The 20,689-nt window shown below is 42.1% G+C and overlaps 1 protein-coding gene across 1 annotated transcript; it reads left to right on the top strand.

The window, feature by feature from the left end:
* Nucleotides 1-3,170: 3,170 nt before the first annotated feature.
* LOC8025093 lies at nucleotides 3,171-20,437 on the top strand. Its single transcript, XM_029966891.4, has 15 exons — nucleotides 3,171-3,549; nucleotides 3,911-3,999; nucleotides 6,543-6,752; nucleotides 7,744-8,037; nucleotides 8,877-9,037; nucleotides 9,885-10,037; nucleotides 11,511-11,643; nucleotides 12,408-12,565; nucleotides 12,997-13,104; nucleotides 14,483-14,566; nucleotides 15,183-15,333; nucleotides 16,090-16,202; nucleotides 16,728-16,910; nucleotides 17,452-17,614; nucleotides 20,228-20,437. Exons 1-15 carry the CDS (start codon nucleotides 3,536-3,538, stop codon nucleotides 20,353-20,355), a joined length of 2,142 nt encoding a protein of 713 aa, XP_029822751.2. The 5' UTR covers nucleotides 3,171-3,535; the 3' UTR covers nucleotides 20,356-20,437.
* Nucleotides 20,438-20,689: the final 252 nt, after the last annotated feature.

Below are 20,689 nucleotides of genomic sequence, written 5' to 3'. Positions count from 1 at the left end.
ATGCCAGCGTGCGTTTGAGACGCTCAAAACAGCCCTCACGTCTCCGCCAACACTTGCGTATCCGAAGGAGACTGGACGCTTCATTCTTGACACCGACGCCAGCGCCTCGGCAATTGGCGCAGTTTTATCACAAGAGCAGGACGGACAAGAACGCGTCATTGCTTACTATAGCAAGGTCTTCACGAAGCCCGAACGCAATTATTGCACCACCCGACGGGAGTTGCTGGCCATCATCAAAGCCATCACCCATTTTCACCACTATCTACTGGGCCGGAAGTTTGTTATTCGAACCGACCACGCATCGCTGACATGGATGCTGAGCTTCAAGACATCTGATGGTCAGGTCGCCCGCTGGCTGGAACGCCTGCATGAATACGACTTCGACATACAACATCGTTCCGGCTCAAAGCACACCAATGCCGATGGTCTCTCTCGTAGGCCATGTAGTGAAAAGTGCAAGCAGTGCTTGAGCATTGAAAAGCGCAGCTTCGACACGCTTAACGCACTAACCAACCTACCCTGCGACTACGAAGCGTGGACGCCAGAAGAGCTCCGAAACGCTCAACTTGACGACCCGGACATCAGCCCATTAGTAAAATGGAAGAGACAGGATAACAGGCCCCCTCCTAAGGAAGTATCTCGGCTGTCTCCGGCCCTCAAGAGTTACTTGGCGCAATGGGACTCTTTGCTGCTGCGCGACGGTGTTCTTTACCGACGCTGGGAGTCCGCTGCGGGCAACTCTGTTGTATGGCAACTGGTGCTGCCACGAAGACTCTGCTCTCAAGCGTTTCATCAGCTGCACACAAGCCCTGAAGGAGGACATTTCGGCGTGAACCGCACCCTGAAAAAGATTCGGCAGCGCTTCTACTGGCTGCAGTGCCATAATGACGTAAAGCAATGGTGCCGTCTATGTGACATGTGTGTCTCACGGAAAGGTCCTCACGTAAGACAGCGAGCACCGCTTCAAGAACATGTCACGGGAGCACCTTTTGAACGCGTCGGCATTGATGAGCTTGGACCGTTTCCTCGATCTAAGCTTGGCAACAGGTTCCTGCTGGTCATTGTTGACTATTTCACGAAGTGGCCGGAAGTCATTCCTATACCGAGCCAGACCGCCTCCGAGATCGCCGACGCTCTGGTGAGGAACTGGATTACACGGTATGGAGTTCCCCTGAGCATCCACTCGGACCAAGGCAGGAGCTTCGAATCTCGGGTGTTCCAAGAAGTCTGCGAATTGTTCAACATCAGAAAGACAAGAACGACGCCTCTCCACCCGCAGTCAAACGGTTTAGTCGAGAGGATGAATCGAACGATCCTACAACATCTGTCCATGTTCGTCAGTGATCAGCAAGATGACTGGGATAGCATCGTGCCTTTGTTTTTGTATGCATATCGCACGTCTGCTCATGAGGTCACTGGCTATACGCCTGCCACAATGCTCTTCGGTCATGACCTTCGCATGCCCTGTGATTTAGCCCCTCCACGAGCATCAGAGCCGACCACAAACCCTGCGTCCTACGTAGGTGAACTGAGAACAAACCTCGAGCGGGTGCACGCATTTGCTCGACAGCGTTTGGCGAGCGGCTTGGATCGCATGAAAGCCCGGTACGACGCGCATGTCACAACACGCCCGTTCTCTCCAGGGGAAAGAGTATGGCTTTACAACCCGATTCGCAAGAAAGGACTGTCTCCGGAACTGCAGCGTAACTGGCAAGGACGTTTCATCGTCATCAAACGTCTCAGTGATGTGGTCTATCGCATACGTCGCAAGGATAGATCACGGGCCCTCGTGGTCCACCGCGACCGGTTGTGTTTGTATCAGGGACTCCTGTAGGACTTGCTCGGTTTGCAAAGGACGGGAGGGGGATAGTGTAGCGGAGACGCTGAGTGCGGGGTGAACAAAAAACATAAAGGTGAAGCAACCGGCGCGCGACGAAGGGAACGCTCGTCGTGCTCGTGCGTGTGCGCGAGGCAGTTGGAAGCCAGCCACCGAAGATGTCGGACCTCTCTGTGCGGTGATTAAACCAGTTAAAAAGGAGAGCAGAAATTGTAACAATATATATATATATATATATAAAAGAACCGTTTTAATTAACAAACATTCGTTAATTAACGAATGTTAGTTAATTAGTCTGGTAATAGTGATGGTTATATTCCAATCTAATGTCCGCCGAGCCATATAAACATAGAGTGAAAACCATATTCATATAACTTCTTCCCCTTAAAAAAAATTGGTGCAGCCTAAAAAACATTGTGTGTGTGTGTGTGTGTCGACAAAAACGTTGCAACGGCATGAAATACTGACCAGACTGGAGGGTTAAGGGAATGATGTGCATATTTCTCAAAATCACAAAAACCGTCGTAACGTCGAGAGTTCGGTTAGTTGGTATGCGTTGGTTGCGCCGTTTCTACACTATCAACAAAAACCGAGATAGGGAGACTTCAACGGTCACAATTGGCAATTTATTCTGCGATCTGGTGTTAGCAGGTGCGACTGGTCATTGTCTAGGTCTAGCCTCTGAGTGCTATTGGCAGCTAGAGGACACGTATTTGACAGCCTCCACTGATATGAAAAGCAACTGTATCTTCTGAACAACTCTTGTGAGCAGTACAGAGACATATGTACCCACCCACAAGCTACGAATTAATTGTCAAGCCATTGTGCCTAAAATTTGAAAAAAAAAGAAGATTTTGTTAGTTACCGTTTAGCTCCGATTTTGATTGCACGTCAGTTATTTTCAGCTGATTTCTCAGGTTGAACAGGACTGACCAATGGATTGAGGGTGCTAAACCACGATCCCTATTGATCGGAGCGCTCTCTATTATTTCGGGCTTTCACAGATGGCATATGTATCAACCTTCGGAAACTCGCTGAATCGCCTTCCATGCTGCCATTTTGTATTAAATTTTATGTTTTTAATTTTTTTTTGTAGTTACAGAAGAAGTTGTAGTAGTGTAGCAGTTTCTCCTATAGGACAATAGTATATTAGCCGTGAAAGTAATTATATGAATATGCTTTCGTTTATTTATTTATTTATTTTTTTTGCTCCTTACGTTCCTTTGGGACTGGATACATTTATTGAAACCACATGGTGATGTAGGAGTTGTTGAACATGTTCGCGTACTTTTGCGTTCTACAGACCGTCCGTTTTGCATCTGCTGCTATGTCAACAAGATGTGGACGATCAACGACGATCGGAGCTGTGAACCGTAGAAAGATATTGCGCAGGCCATAAACACAAACATCGCAAGTAAAGGAAGGTCAATCCATGCTCTCAAATAACATGTTCAGGTGACCATTACCCCGCTAATGTCATGCAGGCAGTGGTAAGCAGGTTTTCTAATCGGATGTTGCTTATCTTTCAAGGCATGTAGGTGGTTGAGTTATCAGAACACTACTGGACGTTCAAGTGGTTCGAGAAGATAGGAACAAAAGGTCGGTCTTCCTTATCAGCGTCTGTCTTCTTTCAGTGAAACGAATCTTTGTACAAGCTGCTATCAATTTTGAGAGAAAGGTCTTGTGTCGTGTGTTGGCATGGACATCTGGCAGTAAGCATTTGTTTTCTCTTCTTTTACAATTTCACTGCTTGGTAGGATAGAGTACTGGAAAATATTTTTGGTTCTAGACGCCCTTTTTAAGCCTATGTTAGCACAATCAGAAGGAATGATTCTTCATAACGAAATGTGAACGGTACGTAATTTTTATAGATTCAGAACAAAATCAAATTATTATTCTAATTACTGTTTAATCTGCACTTGATTTGTTAGAAGTGCTTGATAATGTGACCTGTTCTATTTAGTTTCTAATACTACCAAATTTAGATCTATAGCTCTTTTACCCATCAGCTGTCAGTGTGATTTTACTCACGCCAAGATTTACATATAATTTTTTTTTCACACACTACCCTAGTTACGTTGCTGCTGGTATTCTGTGCATTGTGCTGCAGAGTTCAGCAAGCAGGGACTTCAGCATCTGTAAGGATGTGTCTTATTCGTGTGGTGTGTATTACTTTCTCTCTTCACTTTTTCTATGGCCCCAGTTTGTTTATGAGTTTTATGTAGTAGTGTTATTAAGACAGACGGCTACAGCGGTTATAATTTATTCCTTTAACTTATTTAAGCGCTGCACTAGAAAGTTGAAACCAACATATTTTGCCGGTTTTCTTTTTATAGCATGTGTAACAATTTCAAGTGCCGATAAAAAGTCTTGAAACCTTTCTTTTCGTAACTAAACAGATACAGTAATGTCTTCGACCAATGCTACATGTGTCCCTAACTTTAAAAAGAAGTAGGTAAAAAAAAAAAAAAGCTTAGCAGATAAAGGTATTGTATACAAATCCCAGGATACGTTGAAGACTGATTAAGCTCTGTTGACGCTTAACGTTTTCGTTAAGTCCATAGTAACACAATCAGGTGAAATTTTACCTATGATGGTATTAATACCATCATAGGTAAAATAGTATAGTAACAACGGTTAAGATATTATCCTACAAATTATTTTATTCCGATCTAAAATGTTTTTTTTCTTCGTCTGGGGTACCACGGCGACAAACCCGGAAAAATTACTGCAAATGCACATTTTCTTTCGCGTACAAAAATATGTCAGACTCTAAATAATATACTCAGCATACATGATCTGCACATGTACAGGTTTTTTATAAGGCGTAATACAGAGCTCAGACATAAAATTTTATTTGATAAAATTGTCTTGTTTGTAGCAATTGACATTTGTAGCGCACGTAATTAACGAAGTTGATGATTGACAATTGAATACTGGAAACTAAATTTTTGCTGCTAAATATAAGATCTTCGAAGATTATAGTACTTATGTGGTATGCATATAGATGAATTAAATGCGAAGGATTAGGTATCATTATGTATATTATTGCTCTACGAATCTAATGTATTGAATGTTTACCCGCATATTTACGATCAGTGTAGTTCGATGGGATGTGGTTATTCTTGTGCTACTTGTGGTTTGGTTGTGCTCATTATAAATACATATTTAATTGTAGCTGTACCTGCATATTTGTACTTAGCCGGTCGCAGTGTTCTCCCATTTATACTTAAAAATGTCACCTCTCGGGTATTTATCCTCAGTCAACGATTTAGTGACCCCCTCACTAAATGCACTGTTGGGTGAAGCACATATAAAAAGAACTTGAAGTAAAGTAGAAAGTAAATGCGAGGTGATTTACTTCAAGTAAAGTAGTAAGTACACCGGGGTCCAATGTGCTTGAAGTAAGGTACTATAAACAGAATGAACTTTAAAACTAAATTGCAAGTACATTTTAACACAATCTCTCATGATGCCCTTTCATTCCCATATACAGTTATTTTAACTGGTATGTCTTGTCCCAGGGTTAATCGGCGTGCATCACTTATTTTCCGAAATGACGGCGAATATTAGGTAGAGTTAAGTGGCCACAGAATAGTTATTTTCAGAAATGGCGCCAAATTCTTGAGTCCGACTTCTGAATTTGGCACCGCTTTTACTGGTTTGTTGCACCCAAGGGGGTTAAACGTTCTAGGAGAGAGCATGATGTCAGCCTGTAGCTCCCGCGAGCAATCCTCTCGTAGAGGAGTGTCCTTTCCGTTACGAAAACGCCACGAGTGTGCGGACAAGCTAGCGATTATTAATCATAAGTTGATGCCTGAGACTGTAGTGCAGAAAAATTAAGAAACTTTCTAGTCGAAATAAAAGACAACAGAGAAGAACTTTTCAAAGCATTGAGACATTTTCCTCTGTTGTCTTTTATTCGACTTGAAAGTTTCTTCACTTTTCCGCACCACAGTTTCGGGTTATATATTACGATTAATTGTCCCCTCCCGATACTTTTAAGTTCCTCACTTGCGCTGACCAAATGAGAAGTCGCGAACGTTCACAAAGCTACAGGAAAGTCGCCCCCAGGACAAACGGTGCGATGCATCGTCGGATCACGTTTTTGGTGAGAGTATAGAATATCCCTCCCAGTATTTCTTCAGAGTTGACAAAGCATCTTTTTGTGATACAAATACGATTTTATGATACAATGATAAAAGACAAAATTAGGGGAATGTACCTTGAAGACGGGAGTTGTATTTTCCTCGGAAAGTACCAGAAAAAAAAACAAAAAAACTTTAAGTACAAGTACATGCTCAGATAACGTACTTCAAGTAAAGCACAAGTTTTCTAAGCCTACTTGATGTAGTACTTTAAGTACAATGTACTTGAAGTACTCCCCAGCACTGACTAAATGTGCGGACTTAGCTTCTTTCCGGCGTGACCTTCCAGTTTATATTTTATTTATTTTTATTTTTTGGTCCGCCCGCGTATGTGACACCAGGATTATCTCGATTATTTTGGATTATTTATAATTATAATTACAAAGTAAACTTTCAATCTCAATCTTATTGGTGGATAAACGCCATTACTGGCCCTCAACATGATACTCCGACCTGTTAAATCGCGTGTAGAATACCTGTGCATGCAAAAAGTGTTCTTTATGACGCCAGAACGTCACCAAAAACAATTAGGATAACCCGTTGGACCGTGTTTCCAGGTCCACTTCCTCCCGTTTTACCGAAGAGCTACATCCTGAAGTACGAATGGGTAGATTTGATGAGAAATCAGACCGGGTGGATGGAGGAATACTTTGACCGCAAAAATCTCCGAGCGAAATTGACTGGCCTCCTGCAGGGAATTACATTTACGAGCATCTACGATTATCACAGAGAAACAGTCACCACCTTCGGCTCCGACTCCCCGATTGGTAAGTTTTTTTTTTTTTTCCGAAGCCGTAAAATGCGTCTGTCAAGCATGCAAATGCTTATTCGCTTCTATAACAGGATCAAACCAGGCATATGGGAATTTTTGTGGACTTTAGATCTAACCATCGAGCTAAACTTTACAACCTGTATAGTAATAAAATTAATTTCGCGTGAGCAGGGCATATTTACAATTAGGTACGTGCTCCCTTGGTAGAAAAATAAAGTCGTTGAAGATAATGATTTTAAACTGCACTTCGATCGACTATGCTCTCTAGTGAATTGTTTATCCCACGCGCCGAGAAAGTGAAGGAAAGGAGGAGACAAGAGTTCGCGGGTACGTCAGAAAACCGAGCTCTGATTCGAATGATTAGTGGTTTGTCCTAAAGCTGTAGCTGCCTTTGTCTCCACTGCACTTGTCGAACGCGTTCGAATGCAAGAGCCAAAGGCTAGACGCTTGTGTTCCGCGTTTTAACGCGTTCGACGAGTGTAGCGGAGACAAAGGCTGCTATGGCTTTAGGCCTACCCTCTAATCGTTCCAACCAGAGCTCGGCGTTCTGACGTCCCACCGCGCTCTCGTCTCCTCCTAAGCGGAGCGCAAGTTCGTCTGCTTCTTTTGCAGGGGTTGTGTTGACGTCGGAATGCCGAGCTCTGATTGGCTCGGATTGAAAGATAGGGGTTGGACCTCAAAGTAAGCTGCCTTGAGGTCTACCCACTATCAGAGCCAATCAGTGCTCGGCGTTCTGACGTCAACACAACCCCTGCAAGAGAAGCAGGCCAACTTGCGATCCGCATTCCTAAGAAAAAAAAGTTCACAGAATGACGCAGTTCTACGTATTACATTATCTAGAAATATTTTTTTTCCAATTATAGGCTCATTGCCGTCAAGTAATTAATCCGCTGAGTGTTTCGCCAAATATCCTCCTGAGATGAAGCTTAACAGGAACCACTTGTGTGTTGTTCTAATGCTGGCGCCACTAATGTTTATCCTTGCAGCCAGCGTCAGATGGGATCCCGCCAGCGAGGATAGTTGTGAAACCATCGAAATGTCATTGTATGACCCTCGGCAGCTTCCGTTTGGATACAAATACGCCAAGGAGAGACCTCTGGGATCTCGCATGGACGACATTTACGAGGAGTTTAAATTCGGGGGTCCCTACCGCTCTCAATTTGTCAAATCTTACACCGGAGAGGAAACCCGAGGCATCAGCACCAATGTATTCCAGTCCTGTGCCTACAACGAGGAAGATGATTCCACAAACCGAATGAAATATTACTGGACGACTGAAAGTAGGTCTCTCGTTATTTTACTTTCACTGTTCATGTTTTGTTCGAGTGATCTGGACTAAAAACGGGCATGCAGACAGATGGGCGCAAGAAATATAGTTCGTGAACGCATTCGCTGCAAGATGATACCTTCAGCGCCTTCACTGTGGTCGACGTTCATGGCATGCAAATATGTTCGCAGTGCAAATAAGGCTTTCGTTTTTATTCTCTTGAGCACTAAGAACTTGCTTTGAAAGTAATCATTCGGGTCAGAAACTTTGAGTACAGATCGTGTTCTACTATAATTTGGCACTTGTTTCACGCATCAGCGGGCGTACGCCATTTTTAACTCTCAAACTGTAGCTCCTGGATTTCACAAACTACGTGGCAAAACCATGGCCGACCTCGTATCTCAGTTTCTTTTTTCAATGATATATCTTGGCAATAATGGTTCCAATGTTGTTTATTTCGTTGAACATGTAGACAAGCTTTGAGTGTATCTTGTGTACTGAGCGCCGCGGGCATGTGATGCGCCGTATATACAGTCCTCAGTGTGGACAAGTTCATTGTCTTCATTCATCTTCATACATCATTTGCGAAGACGTTTGGCCATTTTATACCATTTATACTTCACAAAGACTCGAGTGCAACCTCTCAGCCTTACTAGGTCCTCTCAGTAGACGGCCTTTATGTGAACTATAACTATTACGATTGCTTCGCGATTCTGAGCTTGGCTCCCTTTGCAGTCTCAAGGGCCACACCAGAATAAACAGACGCTAATTTACGTTCTTTTTCTCAGTTACCGTAACTAACGGCATGACGATTCATGCAACTTGAGATTTTAACTGTTCTCGCTTTCCAAGACAACTCCTTTACTTTCCCCTGTGGAGAGAAGGAGGTACCAGTGCGAATTGAACAGTTTGGAACGTACCCGGCTTCTGAGGATGATGACGGTCGCATACACTGGCTCAAAAACGTGGCTTGGTACGAGACGGACCCAACATTTACTGATGACATTTTTCAGGTGGGTTTCCAGCAGATGTCTGACAACTGCTGACAGTTTCAAAAACGCCCTTCAATATTGCAAAACGCTGCAAGTGCGTTAACGCAGCGCTGCTCGGGGCGCGTGAAGTGAAAGCTCGCGCTGCAGAACTCAGGGATCTTGGGTTCAATTCCCATCCATCCCGTTTCGATCTGGATGAGCATTGTATCAGCGTGCAATCGTGTATCACTAGGGTTTTTTCATAGACCACGTATCCCCCTCCGCTAAGCCCTCCGCAACGAAGAAGTTGCTACTGCACCTGCGCGCCGATAGCCTTGGCTGTAGAGCTCTGGGTATTGTAGTAGCGGGTTGCGGAGAGCTTTGCGGGACGGCGAAAATCATCTAGAACAACTCCCAACTATTGCGCGGTGCACGTTAAAGACCCTAGGCGAGCGGTCATACTGCACTGGCTAAATTTCTCATATACAGCTGAGACACCAGACGTCCATTAAGGCTTACTAACTTCCGGCTGTCTAAACACAACACAATTACCATTTTACCGTCTGTTTATTTACTCACGACAATTCGTTGTATTACGTTCGCGAAAGTTTCGAGATTTTTTACCCAGAAGACTTCTTTGTGAATGACACGAATATTTAGTGGACCTTCCTCTCTATATTTCAAAGCCAATACAAAACACTCAGTGGTTATTAAAACGGAAGTAATAAACAGAAATGACTATGTACATTTATGAACTGTGTTAATTGGTAATGTTTATCACTTTCTGATTTCTTTGCATTTGTAAAGGATTTCTGGTTCGTCGTAAACAACATCTCTCATGTGCGATACTTGCTATGTTTTTGTGCATTCGTGACTTGGGTTATTTCAGACGCCCCGATCAATGTACTGCAAGCATAGCGCTAAAAAGCGAGACATGCCAGACCTGCCTTTATGGTTCAGCTTCCGGGTTGAGCAGGCTTCTTTTACTTTGGACGACGCGGGATCTATGGTGGGAGGACCGACCTCAGTGTCTTTCAAAGAGGTGAGACATATATTCTTCAGCTTAACATAAATCACACACACACAAACACCACAAAACACACACACACACACACATATATATACACAAACACATACACACACACATGTGTGTATGTATGTGCTTCCAAGGGACGGCACAAACTCCTGCTACCTAAACAAAGCATTTTTTTTAGAGGGGGGTTGTATGACCATGATGCAACGCTACTACCTGTTCGTAAATTTCACCGAAACCCGCCGGAATCCATGTTGGAGGTACTCGTCGCTGTTAGGCTATGTTTTGTATGCTTTGGGGCCGTGCTCGTTGAAGTTTGTCGGTTAACTCAAGGTTTAAAATGATCATGTGCGCCTTAATTAATTGTTACAACCGTAAAAATTCCGCGACAGCGGAGCTACATCCAGCAGTATTCGCTTTTCGAGAATCCTGGAAATCGTTAGGAACCAGGACAAGGCTCGAGCAAGCGGTTCGCCGGCATAATGAATGGCACTGCGGATACGCCGGCATCAACCTTGACCAGGCGTGTAAAGACGGGAGCAGAACGCGGCAAATCCTGGGCGCTAACATCTCCGGTTTCGAGAGAAAGAAAGCGACAAAAGAGTAGAGAAAGAACGGAGACGAAGGGTAAAGCGCAGCCGGCTCAAACAAACGGTCCAAACCGACACGTATTCCGGATTCGCGTGAGGCCAACTCATGTTTAGAAACAAACCGGAGCACCCCTAGTGGACGCCACCTGTGTGCAAGACTCTCGCTGTCGCCCAAACCATTGGAAGGCGATGTTGTCGGCGTCGGTGTGAGCCCCCGTGCTCTTTTTCGCGTTGGAATTGTTGATTCCTCGTCTCCTTGGCAATGTCTGATTACTTAAGCGGCCTCAGCGAAATTAACGATGCTCGTTACACCGCAAACGTCGCGTGAATAATATGGCATGCGGCGATTCATTCCGCGTGGACGCCGCAGAATGGGCGCTAAAGCCTGATTCGCATAATGAGATTTTGCTCGCTATTTTCAGTCGCGACGTCGCTCGGGCTGCAAAAGCGTGGACCGTAGCTGAGATGGTCCACGTCGATCCTGAAAATCGCAAGCAGAATCGGCCCAAGTGAATGAGGCATAAGAAGTCGGTGGTAAAAATGATCAACATCTTCTTGTATCATAGTCCGCAGATGGTCCTCACAACTCGGCGGTTTTCCCGAGTTTATGTTGGAACAAAACAAATAAATCTGATGACCGCAAGTATCCGTGAATTCAACCTAAAGCGCTACCGGCACAATCAGTCGTGATCTGACGGCGTCTGGTTTTTATTTTTCATGGCACCTATCAATGTTCTCGGACAAACCGAGCAGGAAGAAAACACTTGAAAACTGCCCTTCAAACTTTTCTCGACTCTTTTGGTACAGCCCCGGTCACTGTTTGATTGAGTAGTCAGCCCCTTCTGCGCCGTGGATTGAAGATTTTTTCTTTTTATGCTGCTTTTTTTTTCAGATATGGTACGACAGCGCGAAGAATCTTGCGCGAGTTGATATGCTCCCTTCTAAGGAGGAGAAAGACTGGCCTTACGTTCGAGATGCCCCAGACACCACCGGCCTTCTTTCTATCGTTTTGGATTTCAACTATGGTAACGATATATATCTTCTTTGTGACAGCCGTGGACGCGTATTTCCCATTTTTCATTTTAACATTAAAAAGATTACCGGTCAGCGGTTAACACATCACATGCTTTTTGAGACTTTTTTGTTGGTGAACAGATTTGGCGGAAAATTAAAAGGGGACACGTCACAACAGTGTGCTTTGGCTTTTCTGCGCGGGAAGCCGCCACGTGCGCTAGCATGGCTTGCCGAAGATATCATTGAGTGAATGTCGCACGTGTCTGCACGAATCTTGCTCCAGCAAGTACGGGAAATTCCAAAGCAATCGACGCTTTCAGACAGCTGTGCATGGGCGCCGCCATAACCAACCTTTAGTTTTTGTTTCCTCTTATTCCGTTCGCTTCACATCACCATTGCCACAACAGGATAGGTTATTGGCACTTTAGGTGCTACTGTGTTCTTCTCCCTAGCATAGGCCTTTGTGAAGGCACGTCAACGTCAGGTTTAGTGACTCGGCGTCTCGGTAAGACAGGAAAAGGTCAGCAATGACGACTCAGTCTGGCGCGTGTTTAAAGCGTCTATATTTCGAAGTTTCGTCCAGTCGGTGTCTTGACTACGCTATTTCAGATACTTATATAGCTACAAAAGTGTAAGGTTTAAAAGGTATGCGCTGAGGATTTCTATGAACGATAAATAAACCGTTACAGGGATTTACATTCAAAATAAACTCGACTAACCATAATATGGCTTTAGCGTATTCCTTCCTAAACACCATTGTTTTGTATCTCTACAGGCGCAGCATTCGTCACACATGCCTCGAATGGAGAGTGCGTAGTTAAAAAGCTGGACCGAGACTTCTTTTTGTGCAATAGCAGTAGCCCATCCCCAGTTAAAATGGTGGACCCGTCCGTGCTATTTGGAGTGACCAAGGAACATCAATACAAGGGAAAAGTAAGGATTATATATTTAGACCAGCGGAACGTTTGGTATCGGCAAGGATTACGAATACGCGTTCACTTGTGTAACGCCACTTAGTTAGAAAATTTATTTTAAATGTATTATATTTTAACCCAAAACGCAAAGACACCTGAATACTACTAGAAAAAAAAAGTCACTTTGACAAAGCAGGTATAGTACAAATAACGAATGTCATGGTTTGTTGAACTTGAGTGGGCATCATTGAAATCGAAAATTTCTGTTTTCATTTTTGAAAATATTGGTTGCTGCTAAAATGAAGTAGAATATTTCTCACGGCAGTTTAATTATTCACTACGTGTATTGTGTTTAATACTGTAAACCTGAAAAAAAAAAGAAACAAACAATTGATACGGTTCGTGAGTATACGACGTTTTGTAACTCTGATTTTTTTAATTTCATTGTAGTACAGCGTAAGAGACATTGCAGTGGACACCTGGGCAGCCATGAAAGAAAGCCCAGAAACAGCAGAGACACGTAACGAAATGACTACTCACGAAATATCCTGTTTATCGGTAAGGTGAATCTGTTTTTGCGTAGCGTACTAAATGTTAATATAAACGCAATAACTTCTAGTAAATCACACCTAAGCTCCCAGAAATACAATTTCTGTCTAATCTTGATGTAGAGCATAGTTTGATTTGGTTCTATCCTAAAGCGATGACTTATCCTAAATATATGTATTATCATTTAGCGAAAAAAAAACAAAAAACATTTCGAACTTTTGCATAAGTTTTTCTAGTTTACTTACTTTGACTAACTATTCCTTTCACCCTTTAAAAAAAAAAAATTTCGAAGAGCTTCCTGAAAAAAATTAAAACTTTTCTTGATCACTTTGACAAACCCAGGAAGAACAAAATGTGTCGTGCGTGCATTATGATTATGATATGTTATGCTTGGTTATAGGGAACTTTGGGTGGTTTCGGATGCGTTGCACGTAGACGAACTCATGCGCTTCTCGATCGAGTTCATTAGAACGATCGAGGCAATTCAGGGGTGGAGTGTGTAAGGATTATGCTTCAATTAAAAGTTTTTGTAAGTTCTTCTTCTTCTCAGGGTACGTGTAGCGCTTCAAGTTCTTCGTGCTCTCGTAATGCGAAGAGCCTCTTGCACTCTAAAAAAAGTATGTGCGTCTACTTTCACGCACAACACTCGGAGAGCCAGTCACCGCAACTTACGGAGGCAGCTCAGCGAATGACGATGCCGAAACATATGTTTAGACCAAGAAACACAGTCTAAGTTGGGACATTAAGCAATGCAAAACGTCACGCTTGCATTGCTTAATGTCACAACTCAGACCGCGTATTTTGGTCTAAACATATGTTTCGGCATCGCCATTCGCTGAGCTGCCTCCGTAAGTTGCGGTCATTCGCTCTCCGAGTGTTGTGCGTGAAAGTAGACACACAAACCTTTTTTAGAGTGTGCGGTTAACTGAAGCATTTTATGAGAGTTATGACGTCCAAGTGATTTATGCTTCTCGCGAAAACCATGTTTCGATAACTTCTGCCCTTGGTCGAAAACGTGCCGAGTCGGTTTCGCGTAACGAGCTCGAATCTCTTACATGAACTCCGAGAACCGGGAGTTTTTGGGATCCCGGACGTCGACGTTGAAGTTGCTGCACAGGCTCACGAGCTTCTCGTGGTTCCCGGAGTTTACGTTAACGAGCGGTTCCAGCTCGTCACTCCAAACCGACCCGGCACGCCTAAGGGCACAAGTAGAGGTCGATGGTCTTCTAGGACCTAATGGGAAACGATAGAAACAAAGAGAGAGAGATCACGAGAAAGAGAGAGATAATATGCCATGTTTTCTATAGAGTACGTTTATATTTGTAAATCAAGCACTCATAAGCGTATACCTGGTTTGTCTTTATGTATTATTTCCTGTTCTGCCCAGAATGAACGAGCTCTACGCTATGGTGAGCCCGCCAACGCATTTATACCTATTCAGGAGAGTTTGTACACTGATATCTACGACACAGTAAGTAAGCACTTCTCCGCCAAGATAACTCGTGTTTTATCTTAAAGCGAAAAAAAAAAAGTTTCTACGGCTTAACGAAATGTATTATTAGCGTCTACGAAATAATATATTCTTCGTGTTTGAAGTTTGAAGGATAAAAGTGAACGGTTTTTTCGTGTTTTTTTTTTCTTCCCGCCATGTGCCTTGCATAGTGTCATATTAGTTACCGAGTTTCTTCCTCCTAACATTGGTTTTGTACCTATTGTTTTATTTCCCTAAACTACTGTTTAGTACTAGCTTCACCTCTCTCCTTATTATGGTAGCCGAAAGAAATATGATGAAAGAGTTTGAGCTCTTCCTAAAACAACTACCGATGCAGCCTTTAAAAAAAAAAAAAACGTTTGAGCTATGTTACATTGGCGATAGCAAATTCGGTAATTGTGAAGTGAAGACTGGTCGCCTCTTTGTTTTTGCGCTGTTTGAGACGTTACAAAGACATAAAATATTTAAATAATTCCCTGGATTTATGATAACTTCAAAGTTTGCTCTTATTCTCTACGCTTTGGTGTCGGCATGCTTTATTTTATGTGACCACTGCTTTACTGTTAATCACCGGCTGGTATTCAAATCATTTCAGAAACCAGGTGAAGTTCAAGCAAAATTCAGACAAAAAGTGCTGATGAAGAATTACTTCAAATATTCAGATTCTCAACCTAGGCTGTCGGTATTTGATGCTCCTGGTTGCATTCAACACCACGGCTCAAGAACCTTTATTCTCAATTTTCCAGGTACGAATGCGCTATTGTACAAGATCAATTTGATTGAAAATACAAAATCTAGCCTGCTGTCATGTGTTTTTCTTAGATGCCATGTTGCTTTCATTAATTGAATTTTTGCAACAAGCTAGAAGTACTATTTTGAATTCAAATCATGTTCTTAGTGTTCAAAAAGCAAAAGAAGCAATTTAGTAGCGAGTCTTTATTTTAATTACACTATATCTTTAATTAGAATTTTTGCGCTGCCGATTACGAGATATAATTAACGGCCTCGATGCCTAATGAAGCTATCCGAAATTGGGATTATGACAGCATTATGTATAAGCATATTACCTAGGTTTTCATGTCGTTGATGATTACTATGTTTCCCGCTTTCTGTCAAATGAAATTAGTTATAGAAATATATTCTGGAGTTTTGTAGTACGAGCCGACTCTGTTGATGATTCTTTCCTTCTCAAGCTAAGGTTAAGGAGGAGCGAAAACTTACTAAAAGTTGCACTAACGTAAAAATATCCCTCCTGAAAAACATCATCAATAGCAACAACATCAAATTGCATTTCTTCGCGTCCTTTTTTATTCGAGCGAAAATTGGGTGGATTAGTTTTCATACGTCATTGAATAATATAAATGATAGGATTTTAACTACCTTTGCAAACATTTCCCATTCGTTGGTATTAAAGTTAGTTGACCTTCTTGCTTTAAAAGTTTTTTAGTACATACTTAAAAAACATTTTTGGTGAAAAAATGAAAGTTGCAACTCACTTTTAGGAGCAGCCAAGGACTTGATTACAGAGAACAGGTATGCTTTCGTTGATGCACTCAGAAGCTCAATAAGAGACTATGGTGATGTCGGTACTGTGCTCCGGGTTCAGCAAGTACATGTAAGTGGATGACTCTCCTGTTATTTGATTCGGGCTAGGTATATAAACATTTAATGTATCTTTATTATTATATAGGATGATCCGTCAAATGTATAAGCCTTGTAGACATATCTGTAGTTTTCTAAATTTCTGAGATTTGTTCGCTCTCATTAAGTCAACGGATGTTTTCTATGTTTTCAAATTCTGCAACCTTAGCGTAGGTATACAATTTAAGCAGGATCTCCAAGGAGTTTCTGATCACCCTAAACGTTTCAGTTACGCACACGCTTTATCTATTTCGAGATCTTGGAAAGTAATGTACCACATAAAAAAAAATTAAATTAATCCACCCATAACAATTTGAGAAATGAACATTACACAAATATTCAATATACAATGAGGCAAGCGTGCCTTCTGAAGTTCTAAAATGCATACTCGTACTTTGCATCAGGCCATTTATTGGCCTACAAACCCCTGTATATTTCTAAAGCGCACATATTTTTCTTAATATTATACCTTGTTAATTTTTTTACGTTTCATACTCAGGTTGGATATGACAGAAGAATCGGCGTGATCAGATCTTTTTTCACTATCTTAGCTCCCCTCCCAGAGCTAGAACAAAAGGTGATACGAAGTATCGATGACATAAAGACATCAATTCAAGAAAAAGTCAAGAATGGAACATTCTTTGTTGCTTTCGTTGTAGTCAAGCCCGATGGAACTAAACAAGTGAGTTTGCTGTTCTTGTATCTTCGTGTTTTTTGGTATTCAATACTATGTACGTACAAGCAATAACAAAGAAACAGCAGTGTATCCTTCTTTCTTACATTGAACATGATAGTAGACCTGAGACTGGGGCAGGAAAGAGAACACAACAGAAGGTAGTAAAACAGGAGGCAACGTCTCAAACTCAGCTGCAAAGTTTATTTCGAATAAACTTTGCAGCTGAGTTTGAGGCGTTGCCTCCTCTTTTACTACCTTCTGTTGTGTTCTCTTTTCTGCCCCAGTCTCAGGTTTACTATCATGTTCAAGTTACACCAGCTCGCCTGCACTCTGACTATTTTTTCGTTAATACTTACATTACTTTTTTTTACATCGTTACATAGCTTGTACCTTTTTTTTTATAACAAATCATCCGGAACGACAAGCAAAGATATCGCGATGCCTTCCGAACTTCTAACAAAGTTCAGGAAACAAAAATATCTCTCTACATACATAAAAAAAAAAGAAGAAAGACGTAACAATTAATGTGAATCGTTTTTTTTTTTAGCCTCAATCATTCAAAGCTCTGGACAACTCGTTCATTGAATACCCATCGCACACATCGAAGAAACGGAGATACTACCAGCCTCGCAGGCTTCCGAGGGGCATTGCGGAGGGAAGAACATTGCCTGTCCGGCAGAAATACGAAGAAACTCTCGGCTACAGCCCAGGTTAGTTGCTATTTGTTAGTCTAGTAGCAGATTTCAAAGAATGCAGAGTTTAGTTTATAAGCTGGCTTACTGCTAATTTTGTTTGCTGTAATAAATAACCGTAGTATTAGAGCGCAGCTCTTAAACGGCCGTTTCCGGCTTGAGCGACGTCGTCGTCGCCGTCGGCGTAACCGCGCGTTGCATTATGGGACGTTTCCCATAAGGATGTTACACGTGACGTGACGTGTGACGACACGAGGGTCACGAGTGACGTCAGTGACGTCACGAAGGTCACTCATAAAGGTAACGAACGGCCTTCACCAGTAATTCAGAAGTGACGTTACGAGGGTCACTAGGGCAGGGGGGTAAAGGTGGGTGAGGAGGAGTGGCAAATCCCGTGCGCCGACACCCGGGGTCCCGAGTGAACGATCGCGAAAGAGAGCGACAGAACACGAGAGAAAGAAAGCAACGTTGCCATGGTAAACGCGAAAAGTGAAAACTCTCAGCAATATAAACAGTGATAATTTAACGTTGTAAACTAAATTCTGAGCTATTCTAACGCTTATAAAAAGCAATAAAGTCATTACGCTGCATTAACTTCCCTTCTGTCGAAATCTCGGAAATCTGGTGGTTGCGCAGTTTCGTATTCCTCAACCGCGCCCACCCGCGCTCCACCGGCGCAGCCGGGTATATGGTTTAGTTCAGCGTTAACGCGAGGCCGTACATCTGCGCGCTATGCAAAAAAAAAGAAAAAAAAAAAAGCTTCGAAAGGAACGCGAATATCTTTTTACCGGTAAGTTCGTGGATTGTTGAAGTTTACGAAACTGCTCTGATGATGTAACCGTGTTTGGGACCCCGAGGGTCTGCCTCCATGATCCGCCGCTTGCGGCAGCCAGAATGTATGGGAAAATGGCGGACCTTTTCCTCTAGAGTTAGTATGTATGATCTCTATGCACTAGGGTCACGATTGACGTCACGAGGGAGAAGGGAGGGATGGTGAGGGAGCGAGGGGGAGGAGGAGCGGAATGAGAGGAGGAGAAGAGGAGGCAGAGGGGCATATTCTCCTCTCCGTACCCTCCCCTCCTCCTTCTCTCCTCCTCCTCTCCTCCCCCTTTTTTCTCCTCCTCCTCACCATGTCCTTAGTATTTTTCTGCCCATTTGTGCTGCATTTATAATATTCGCTGCAGCTTTAATTTTTATTTCTCACCACATTTAACGAAAACGTTTTGTGTTAGGCCTGTATAATGCGTTTTGTAATATTCAACTTACCAATAACTTTGTTTTCACATCTGTCACTTTCCAGTGACTGATTTAACTACCTTTTGTACCCTTGTTTCACTGGCACTTGAAGTGCCCTCAGGGTAAAGTACTGTAAAAAACAAAACAAAAAGAAACCGCAGATGTGCATGAGTCGAGCTTGCAAACTAATTCACCAATTCATAAAAAAAGTTTTTCTTTAAATGTTTGTGAAAGATAGGAAATAGTTTCCTAAACCAGAAGGGCACTGACCATATTCGTGTAGAAGGATCCTATTCTTCATCTAATGAACGTAGCAGCGAATTATCGTGTTACTGATACAATAAACACAAGAAACGCCATTCGAATTTGTGATTTGGGGCGCATGTCCCTCCACATTTGTACATAGCAGTCACTCGACTGTTTTAGATTATATTTGCTCATCGACTGTACTACAATTTTAAATAATTTCCCAGGTAGCCTGAGAGAGCATTGTTTAGAGGATTTCCTCTATGACGATAGATTCTTGATAGGTAAATTATGTCCGATTCGTATAATATGCTTTTCATGCTACGTTGTAATGTTCGATATCAATTAGTTTGCTACTTTGCATACCAGTGTATATTAAAGTGTTTATTTTCATGCAGATTGTTTCAAAGATGTGTAGCATATGCAAGTATCACCCAGACGTAACATTCGGACTGAAATAGAAATTATGTTTGTGTCCCACACTTGAAAAAGTATGCAGTATTAAAAAAAAAATGATTTTGCCGACTACGCTGATAATACGATCAAAATTTTCAACAAAATATTATGTCGAACTCTGCATTACACGAAATGCCTAATATGATGGCTCCGCGTGGGAAGTGATAGCCAATATAGAATATAGTGAAAACTTGAAGTGTACTTTTATCCGCAAAGCGAGACAACGAATCGAGAGATACGCATCGATAACGTTCAGATAGTTTAGTTTCATAACATGTACCTATAGCAGCGAACAGACGGAGTCTAGCGGCGCGCTTATATTTGCAAGGAAGAGCACAGCTCTGTTGACACATCGTGTTGTCTTTCGTGTCAAGCCTCGGCAGGCTTACGTCAATCACACACGTTATCTTATTGAACTCGAGCACCCATAGACTGACCGTCAAAACAAGGACCCCTGCGAAAGTGTGCATTTAATTGCCCGCGACTGAATAATCTTCAAGGCCAGATATATTTAGCGCCTTCATTGATCATTCACTGCGATCTTACTTCTCGATAATGGTTTTTGGAGAAGACCGAAGATCTATGCTGCATTAATTCTTAAGTTAAACGGAGTAGTAAATGCTCCTTTGTAATTCACTACTAGAATCAACATTTTTCCACACCTCATTTTTAATTATGCTCTTTTTGCTACAGGTATTTTCGCTGCTATCGTCATCGCATTCTTGGCTGGTGGCATCGTTTTTGGAATCTTCGCTATGAAGTACTATTTAATGAAGAGGCAGGCCATGCATCCAGATGAAAACCGTATGGAATTGTCATAAGTATTTTTTGCTCAGCCGCTGATTTTGAATGCTGATGTATTTAGGTAGCTTTTTCTAAAATAAAATGAATGCCAACTATGGATAATTATTGTGGTTATGCATATAATTTTTATTTTCTGATTTGAAGTAGAAAAAAAATATCGGCGGATCTTTGTTTGAATAATAAAACCTCGATCTTTTGAATCCAAATCGTGTGACGTATGTATATATATATATATATATATATATATATATATATATATATATATATATATATATATATATATATGTATATATATATATATATATATATGGAAGAAAACGCACTTGAGACGGTTGTTGTAGTTTTTAAAAC

This window comes from Ixodes scapularis, unplaced genomic scaffold (genome assembly GCF_016920785.2).
Source record: "Ixodes scapularis isolate PalLabHiFi unplaced genomic scaffold, ASM1692078v2 PGA_scaffold0__279_contigs__length_252992795, whole genome shotgun sequence".
In the NCBI taxonomy this organism is placed as follows: domain Eukaryota; kingdom Metazoa; phylum Arthropoda; class Arachnida; order Ixodida; family Ixodidae; genus Ixodes; species Ixodes scapularis.
This window is presented reverse-complemented; position numbering and strand designations above follow the sequence as displayed.